The sequence below is a fragment of the Phodopus roborovskii genome, unplaced genomic scaffold, assembly GCF_943737965.1.
Source record: "Phodopus roborovskii unplaced genomic scaffold, PHOROB, whole genome shotgun sequence".
NCBI classification, from domain to species: Eukaryota; Metazoa; Chordata; class Mammalia; order Rodentia; family Cricetidae; genus Phodopus; species Phodopus roborovskii.
In genome coordinates, this window is record NW_026125680.1 from 983594 (window position 1) to 993872 (window position 10279).

The 10279-nt window shown below is 43.2% G+C and overlaps 1 protein-coding gene across 6 annotated transcripts in view; it reads left to right on the top strand.

Annotated features, from left to right (window-relative positions):
- Window positions 1–6981, top strand: part of Septin6 (septin 6) — a 72763-nt gene extending 65782 nt beyond the window's left edge. For 2 of the 6 annotated variants that reach the window (XM_051178400.1, XM_051178404.1), the window contains one exon: window positions 3656–5783. In XM_051178400.1, coding sequence (XP_051034357.1) covers window positions 3656–3680 — 25 coding nt within the window. In that variant the 3' untranslated portion in view covers window positions 3681–5783. Of the gene's footprint in view, window positions 1–2431; window positions 2854–3655; window positions 5784–5974 lie in introns of those variants that run through there. The other 4 variants (XM_051178405.1, XM_051178402.1, XM_051178403.1 and 1 more) reach the window with 2 other exon arrangements.
- Window positions 6982–10279: the final 3298 nt, after the last annotated feature.

The following is a 10279-nucleotide window of genomic DNA, read 5'->3' on the forward strand; positions in this document are numbered from 1 at the left end:
ATATTTTTAATACACACCTTTCTTTTTAAAACAAACATAGAAATTTTCAAATGTAGAGAAGAGGTAATAGTATAATTCAGCCCCATATTTCTGGAAGCTGGCCATCAAAGAGTCATTGACATACAGCTAATCCTGTTTCCTCAATTATCCAGACATGCAGGATTATTGTAAGGCAAAAGCTATATCATTTTATTTGTAAAATACATAGTATATATTTCTAGGAGATAATGATCTTTAAAACAAACACAGACATCATTATCACACCTACAAAATTAATAATAATTGGCTAACATAAAATGCTAGTTGGTTTTTAAAGTACGCCCTTGGTCTCATAAATTGCGTTTCTTACTTTTGGTTTGTTTGGGTTGGAGACTGAAATATTGGGAAGATGTCCCCTGGCTCAGCCATGCAGTGGTTTATATGGAGAGCCTGCTGTTAGTCATCAAACCAATGGTTGCAGCCATTGCACTAGAGGCTTCAGGCAGCTGGCTAAGGCATCATCCTTTCAAGCAAATCCCAGCAAGGAAGTCCATCCAGGCTTCTGAAGCAGAAACAACCAAACAAATGTGTCCTCAAAGAACAAAGTGATGATTTACCGCCTGATTTAAAAACAAGCCCTGGAGCCCCTGCTAGGGCACTGGCATCAAATGGCAGCTTTCTATTTAGGCAGACTAAATTCTTAGAATATCTGCTCACTGCTAGGTGCCTCGCCAAGTGTCTGAAACATAGTAGGAGCTCGGTTCATATGGCGTTTCTTTGTTCCACCATTTTCAGTGAGCGCAGGAACGATGTATACTGGTGAATTCTATTTGGGCTAGTTCAGATTTCATTGCATACTGATCTGTTTTCATTCAGAGTTCCCTGAGTGTATCCTTGTTAATGGCCATCCTTAAAATGAGCCCTGGAAAATGATCATTAGAGCCATGGCTTATAAACAGCTGGAATAGCCAATTTCAACCCCACCTTGGTTGTCTCCTCTTGGCAAGCTTCTCTGTAGTAGACCGAGAAAACAGTTCTAGATCAGTTGGTCTGGGAGGGCCTTAGTTGCCTAGGATCTGAAAGGAGCCAAGGTTATGTGCTTCCTTCCCAAAACTTTCACTTGGAGGGTTAATCAGAAAAGCCACCTGGAATGCAGGCTAAGGGAGAATTATGTATACGTGAGAGCAGGTGTATTCATTGTGGAAAATGGATTGCATATCCCCATATAGTCATGATCCTCTAACTCCACTCCCCACAAATAGCCCTCATTTAATGGGATGACTTTTGTGTCTGTTTTTCCAAAAGTCCCTAAGAAAATCAACTTAAGAAAAAAAAGTTCAATTCTATTCGTGGTCACTTGGCCTCACTGGTGTGGTGTCGATCTCAGCAGAGCATCATGGTAGCGGGGTGAACTGGAGCAGAGCTTCTCACTCCATGTCGGCTGGGAAGCAGAGAAAAGAGGCAGGGACAAGATGCAGCATCACAGGCCTTGTTCCAGTGGCCTACTTCTTCCAACAGGCCCACCTTCCAGTAATGCCCTCATAGTAGGAATTCTTCAAGGGATTACTCTGTAAAATCAGAGCCCTCAGATTCTAGTTACTTCCTCAAAACTCCTTAGCTGGCAAGGAAGCCTTCAATATGTGAGTCTTTGAAGCACACACCATATCCAAACCATAAAAACATCTTGCTCTTCAGATCATAAACAAGGATTTCCATACATAGCAAAGAAATTCTCAGACACCATTGATACTCTCCGAGTGATAAGAGAGTCTTGATTAGATAGATATCTCTCATCCTGGATATAATAATACTTTATGGCCAAAGGCATGTCAGTCTCTTCATATGTGACACAGGGACCCATAGGACTTACTCATATCTTAGGAATGAAATCCCAGCAGGAGACAGGTCACCATGTGTAGGGATGGCATCTCCCATCAACCATATTACATTAACACAAACCAGTGATGGGCTTCTGTTGTTCAGGTGTAAAGATCACTGGTTGGAACCCCACCCCATCACATACTCAACAAACAGGTATTGGCTTAGGGTTGCAGTTAGCCAGCTAAGCTTGCTACATAGGACACCAAAGTTGCAAATTCAGCCTCTTGTCGTGTGGGGCAAGGGGGCTGTGAGAGGGTTGCTGTCCCTGGTGGCCTAAGGTCACCAGAGACAAAGTTATCCGGATGTGTGTATGTGGGATTGTATGTCAAGAACAGATTTTTAAGAATTATTTGTGTGGGTTTTGATCTTTATTTTGCTTTTTAATGCCTCTGCTGCTGCCATTCATATGAGAAAGCATGTTCCCAGGAGCCAGTGCATAAAACTTTTAAGACCACTCTAGCATGTCTATTGTACTTTATCTATTAGTTATAAATTAACTTCCTTCTGGCTTTTTTAGGGGTACATTCATCCATCCATTCATTAACCCACCCCCTTCTCTTTTCATTTTCAGTTTGGGCTTCCTGTAGACGCACCCTTTCCTGTGCAACACAACTGGGCCTCCCTCTCCTTATTCCCCCCTTACCATGTTTAGGGGGGCATACAACCCATGCCCCCCTTGCTTCCTGCGAATGTTTATAGAAGCCTGAGAGTCAAATGATGATGTCTGGCCTCAGACCAAGAAGCCAACAATGACCTGGCTTGGAGACACATTCCATACTTCAGGCCCTCTCCTAGTACCCCCAGTCATCTGTGCCCCCCTCATCCCCATCTTTGCCAGACGGTCACATGTTCAGGGGTTGCTATTTGCTACTTTTCATGTACCAGCTTCCCCATTGGAATTTGACTGGTACTTGTTTCCTTGGGGTATTTCCATCTACCCTGGCTGAATAAAAGTCAGGAATCAAAGCTGTCCCCTTATGCTCCTGCATCCTAGTTAATGGTATTGTTCTCTAATCTCAGGAGTCATAGCCCCTTCTCATAGACTTCAAAGGAATTGTCAGTGATGCCTATTTCTTCTACCATCTTAGCCCAGCCCTTTTCTGATTCCATTCACTCAAAGTCACCTTACACAAGCTGTGTTAAAAGTCAGCCACACATTTATTTGCCCCATGCCCTTCCTATAAAACACAGTTTTCTGGGGAAGACAGTGTACATTTCCCCTCTCTCTAATTCTGGGTAGCCCACAGATACAGAAGGGGAAATAAACCAGAATGTTACATCAGCCTAGAGTCTTGAATGATAGATTTATAGAATTTTTCCGTGGGGGTTTTAGCATGTCATTGATCATTTCTCGCCATCCCAATGAGGTGTAATAGCAAGAATAATCCAGTCTGTACACTGGTGAGCTGGTCAAAGAAGCTAGGCTTGGAGCTTGCCTGGATGAGTATTCTAGTCTCCCTGATGATTGTAATGATGGCTTGAATCTGCATTTGCAAACATGCCACTTAAAAGAGGAGAGACCATTAGCTGGAGGGATGAAACGAGGAACTGGCGGTTGACATTTACTTTGGTCTAAGGATTTGATATTTTAAAAATACCCTAGTCTTAAGTTTTATAATGGGTCCCATCTGATTATGGCTTTTGGAAACCCTTTGAAGTACAGAGCCTTCCACTGTCAGGGCCATGATGCACAGTATGGCTTTTGGTGTTTGACTAGTAACAGAGCAACAACAGCTAGAGGCGACCTGGCAATGATCTGTGGCTAATATGGCGTCTCTCTGCCCTTCCTTTGCAGTAATCCATGGCTGTGTACTGAATAGTATGCCCTGCTACAGCTGGACTGGACTCCACTTAGCCTTTTAAGCGAAGGTTCTTATTTTAACTGACAACTTTTTTTAATGGTGCCAGACAGCTGGGCTCTCCACTCCCACTCTGGTACTTTAAGCCCCATCTCTCTCTCTCTCTCTCTCTCTCTCTCTCTCTCTCTCTCTCTCTCGTTCTGCTTCTGTGTCTCAGTCTGACTGGCATGGACCATGGCTTTCTTCTTTTTTCATATTTTAAAGGTGGTTGTATGGTCACTACCTCTAAAACACACAAGGTGATAATCAATTTACAGGCTGTCTGAACTGTTGCAAAAGGGAGGTTTCCTTTCTCTACAATCATAATTAATACCTGGAAGGCAAGACTAAGCCCAAAGCAGAATTAGTTAAAAGCAAGCAAGTCAGTGTGCATTCTCTCTCTCGCTCTCTCTGTCTGTCTGTCTCTCTCTCCCTTCCTCCTTCCTTCTCCTTTCCCTCTCTCTCTCCCTCCCTCTCCTTTCCCCCCTCCCTCTCCGTTCCCCCCTCTCTCTCTCCCTCCTTCTCCTTTCTCTCCCTCTCCTTTCCCTCTCTCTCTCTCCCCCTCCCTCCCTCCCTCTCCTTTCCCTCTCTCTTCCTCTCTCTCTTTCCCCTCCCTCCCTCTCCTCCCCCCCTCTCTCTGTGGGCAAAGAGAGAAGGCAATTTTGATATGTACTGGCCAATGACCAGAGACAAGTACAGGGTGACAATGGGAAAGCATAAGCTAGTTTCTCGGAAAAACCAACTGGAAGTAGAGAATTTCAGGAAACCCTATGCCTGGAGGTAAAACAGAACAATAGAAAGCTCCAACGCAAAATCCCCAGATACCCTCAGATACACACTCAGTAGTTGGTGGAGTCAGGCTACTGAGTTAAGGCTGTCTGGATCTCCTTAAGAAAGACCCCTTAATTGTAACCATGGGGTTCTGTGGGTTTTCTGTTGTTTTTAAGACAGGCTCTTACTATATAGCCCTGGCTAGCCTTGAAATCACAATGGAGACTAGGCTGGCCCTCACAGAGATCTGCCTGCCTGAATTACCTGAGTGCTGGGGTTAAAGGCAAACACCCCTACATCCAGCTGCCCTAGGGGGTTTAATCCACCTTCCCAGAAATGAGGCTTCTCATGTGAATTGGTATATAAATTTATTACTTGAGGTTTGAGGATTTCAAAATGCTTCACAAGTATTTGAGCTACACAACCTTCCAAAAACAAGCAGGAATTGTATATAAAGTGGGTGCGTTTGGGTCAGCATGGCTATTGTAACCCCCTATGGAGGATTTTGGCACATAGAGAAATAAAGGGACTCATTCAAGGCCCCACTACTATTTCTTGGCATAGCCCAAGCAAAATTTCATGTTTCAGGGTTCCCAATCCGTTTCACCAAGGAACCCAAACATTTGTGTATGTTCCTGGAGACAAGATTTTTTTTTTTTTTATATTCAGAGAAACTAGCCAATGTTAGAGGCATTCTGACGGTTTTCACATAGAAAAATAGGATGGATTGAGTAGGGGCAGATGAAGAGAAGGTCCCAGGCCAGGTGCCATGCCTGATGCTCAGTTAGCTTTCCTATGAGTCTGGAGCAGGACCAGGCCAGTGTCTATTTCAGTGCTGCACTGTGTGGCATCTTGGAATCAGGGAACTTGGATGGCTATAAAAAGCAAGCGGACCTATTAAAGGGATTAAGATGATGCTAACTAAATTTCATTGAATAGCCGTTCTTACTGTAAATTGCATGTTGTTTTTTTTTTTTTTTTTTTTTTTGGTGGTGGTATTTGTTTTTCTTCACTTAAAAGTCTTTTTAGTTAGTACAGTTGTTACTATTAAAAAAAAAATACCCTAAACTCTGTTTACTTCTAGTGAAACAAAAACCAGTAATTAGATATGATCTGTGCTTTTATTTTTCTAGACTAGAATGGCTTTCCTGAAATACACACACACACACACACACACACACACACACACCCTTCATTTCTCTGAAGCCAAGAAGTCTGCTTTCCTCACTTGGTTTGGATTTTTTAAAGTCATTTGGCATTCACATGTGGCTGTTAATATGTGCTTATTTTTTAATTAAAGCAAGACTCATTAAACTGGTGTGTGGTGTTCTTCAAACCTTCTCAACAGATTTCCCCATGGTGATAGCCCCTCCGCGACCTGTTCCTGTCTTCTTGGCATTTAATCTATGCTACCTCCCACTGCCCACTCCCCTTGCATGCCACTTTGAATGTCCTTTCTCTTCGCTAATTTCGTGTTTTCTCTCTCTTTCTCTCTCCCTTTCCAGCTTTTTTTAACCTTGTCTGCAGCAGCTGTACTAAGTCTAAGGGAGAAGACTGCCATTATAGAAGAGTTAGTTAGGGCTCCATATTGTCTCAAGCAAGAAACCAACCAACCAGTTCCCTTCCCCTGCAACTGTGCACACATACACCACACTCAAGTGTACATGTGTCCCTGTGTCCAGGCAAGAAGCTCTCTTCTGACTTACATGGTGTTTTACATGGAAGTGTCTTGTCCTAAACTCACAAGGCAGGAAAAGAATCATCAGAGCTGGAAATGGACCAAATGCAACCTCAGAGAGACGACGACAGGACCACTCACCCAGGTGTTCAGTGACTGGGGCAGGAGACCTCAGCTGTGGGTGTGGAAGTGCTGTTCACAAGGTTTTGAGTTTTATGGGTTTTTTTTTTTTTAAAAAACAATTTTCTGTTTCATTGGGTTGAACGTCTTCAGCCTCTATTAAGCTGATTGTGAACATGGAAGAGAAAGTTGAGTGGCATTTGCATCTTCAGCATTCACAGACCTTCTGCAGACCACAGCAAGGGGAGAAATGGAGCATTAACTTTCAGCTGGAGAAAGAGACTGCAGGGGTTTCAATTTAGTGAGAGCAAAGTTCTCCATGAAACCTTCCAAGGAGATTTGGGGGCTTTGCAAGAGGTTTCTACTCAACTTGGTATCTATAAGCAGAGCTTTGATGTTGGTAAATCTGCCTTCGATTTACTGGCTTTACCTAACATCCGAATACCATGTGAGTGTGCTCATTCCCATATAGCCATGCCACAAACATCGCCATTCTGCTGTCCAGTCTCTTGAGAGAGCCTCTTTGCATGTTTTCCGGAATCTGTGTTTGTTTTTTCCTTTCTTTTCTGGGGTTCTTTTTGCTCAAAGTTGTGCCCAGTTACTGCCCCTCTGGGGCTTTCATTTTCCACAAGATCCATCCCAAACCAGCACTGTTTAGCTCATTATCTTTCTAATGTCCATGTCAATTTTCAATAAAATTCAAAGAAATGCTCACTGGTTCTATGATGTGACCCCACCAGTTGGTGGCATGGCTCTCCACAGTTTGCTTTAGGAAATGGGTGCCCTCCGCCCAAGTGGATAATTTGGGAGACTCAGGGAGATGCCATGAGCCTACTAAGTCTTCCTCAGTGGACTGCCTCATCCCTTCTTTCTTCTTCCTGGCCCTGAAATTCCAGGGGCAGGGTGGGTATTAGCAAGCAGTCTCCTGCTTTCCCTTTAATTAGCACTGGGTCGACTAATCAAATGAACTAAGTATCAGACAGAAGAGGAGAACAGAAAATGACATCCACAGAGCAGCGCCCAGGTAAGTTTTAATTATGGAACAAAAGCAGTTCTGTGTTACTTCTCATTTATTCCTGTGATGTAAACATTTTCACAGTTTCATGCGTTGAAAGGCCTTCTGGAGTTACTAAGCCTGTGCTCCAGTACAGGAGCAAACAGCGCTGACCTGCCTCTATGCAGTTCGCACACTAGGGGGCAGCAGAGTAAGCTATACTCCCTTATGACATAGTTGAACACCGATGATCCTGTGGTGTGGAAAAATACAGACTCCTTACTTAGCCTGTTGGAACAGCTGGAAAGTTGTGATAAGAAAGCCAAACGCGTCCTGGTAATAGGGCAAGGCGCCTGCTGCCAGGACCAACTGTCTGAGTTCAATCCCTGGGACCCATATAATGGAAGGAGAGGCCTGATTCCTTACAAGTTATCTCATGGTCGCGACCCCCAAGCCACTGAAAATGAAACACACAAAAAATGCCAAAGATATCTCTTAAAAAGAAAAACAGGGCATTTAGTAAATGGGGTTTCTTGGTTGGACACTTCCCACTGAGAACCATCACAATTTTGTACTACTGCTTGCCATGTTTGGCATGGCTTTATTTTAAAATGTCCTTACCTTGGGGGTGTAGTTCAGTTGGTAGAATTCTTGCATGGTACTCAGAGCCCTGGGTTTGACCCTCAGCACCAAATAGAATCAGAAATGGTGGCATGTGCCTGTAATACAGCACTGAGAAGATGAGACAGGAGATCAGGAGTTCAAGGCCAGCCTTGGCTATTGTATCATATGCAATAGCAACTTGAGTTATGAGTAATAAGGGCAGTCTCCTCCTCTTCTGGACATTCTCTTCTATAACCACAATTGTCAACTTTGGTAAATGACTCATTATTACACCATTTTAATCTACCAAATTATTTTCTTTGCATCATTTTCCCTTGAAAATGCAGGATCTAGTCTAGAATCATACATTTTGTCTTGTATGATTTTGTCTTGTATGTCTTGTCTCCTTAATTTGGAAAAGAATTCCTTTGCCTTTTATAACACTGATCTTTTTTTCTGATAGTTTAGTTTCAAATTATGAATGTGTGTGCACACGAATGTACATATAGGCAATGCCTCTGAAGGACAAAAGAGGGTGTCTGAGCCCTGTGAACTAGAGTTAGAGTAGATGTGAGGGTGCTGTGAGTTGAACTCTGGTCCTTGAATAGTATTTGACACTTGAGACAGTGTTTCTGGTGTAATAGCCTTTGCTATCCTGGAACCAGATCTATAGACCAGGCTGGCCTCAAAGTCTCAGGGATCCGACTGCCTCTGCCTCTAGAATACTGGGAGTAAAGGTGTGCGTCACCACCCGGCTCAGTAGTATGCATTCTTAACCTGCAAAATTGATCTTTTTGAAGTCCTGTTTGTTGGTTTGTTGGTAAAAGTGCTTGCACATAGGCCTGACAGCCTGAGTTTGAGTCTAAGGAGAGAACCAATTCCTCAGAGTTGTTTTCTGACTTTCCCAAATGCACCATGGCATCCATGCACCCACACATACAGTAAATTAACACATAAGTAATAAAATATTTTCAATTTGGGTCAAGATGTTGCCTCATCCCTCCACTATATGATTACTAGTCTTATTCATCCCTCTTCCATTAACAACCTTGCTACTAAAAACCTATGTGCAGGAACTAAGTCCCTACATACACCTTGCTCCTCATCAAAAACTTCCTCCTAGTTTAGCATCGGCTGGTAGCTCTTGCCTGCGTGACTCTTCAAAATGATTTTTCACTTTCAGCTCTCCTTCCACAGCTGCCAGTTAGTGCATGGCTGCTCCACGGTAAGCACAGGCCTCTTCTTCCCTCTCATTGTCTACTTAGCATCACTGCGGACTAATGGTCTTATAAGATACATGTTTTATATGATTGTCTGCGTTAATTATTAACTTTTAAACTTAGCATACACAGAGGTGGGCTTCATTGTGACATTTTCACAGATCCAGGTCATTACACTTTGTTCTTATTTGTCCCTGTCCTTCACTGTCCATCACATTCCCCCTGCTCCTATCTTGTTGGTCCCCCTCCTTCCCAAGGCCTCTTCCTTCTGTGTTCAAGTCATACTTATTCCATTTTCTTTTCTTCCTTTGCCCCCCCCTTGAGATTTTTCCTCCCTCCTCATATTCCTTTTTGGATTTTCATCACACACACACACACACACACACACACACACACGCACACACTTCAATGGTTATTTTGGAGCGCAGGTTACCCAAATTTTGCCTAATTGGAGGTTCCCAATTATTGCTTTGACTCCATTCGTAAACATTCCTCAAGTGCATTTCTGTTCTGGAGCATTCAGGTCAAGTACTCTGTGGGATGAAAGTCAAGGTGTGATCCTCTAGAACATAGAGGACTAATGGGAAGGGAGGGAGAGCATGCTCAATGTACAATATATATTCATTGGAAAATTTTAACAATAATAAATGTTTTTAAAGGATTTTTGAGTGAGATTGAGACAGCAAGATGGCTGTAGGTTTGAAGCTAGACTGGGCTATAGAGCAAGACTCCCTCAAGAAAACAAACCAAGGGGCTGGAGAGATGGCTCAGTGGTTAAGAGCACTGGCTACTCTTCCAAAGGACTTGGGCTGAATTTCCAGCACCTATACGGCAGCTCACAACTGTCTAACTCCAAGATCTGACACCTTCATACAGACATGCAGGCAAAACACCAATGCACATAAAATAAAAATAAATACATAAGAAAACAAAACAAACCAAAAAGCCCCCCTAAGGGTTTATGTGCAGATAATGGCTGATGAGGGAGAGAGGCTTTCTTCAGTGGTGTAGCTGATGGTAAAATGCCCATGCTCCTGTAAACAAACTCTGATCCATGCTACTGTAAATTACCCTAATGAAACTCATTGTGTCACCAAAATCAAATCCATGAAAGTTGAAAGGCTAGTTAGGAAGAGGGTTGGTGGTAGTGGGAGGGAAACTAGAGAATTACAGTAATAGGGAGTGATGGGTGGGT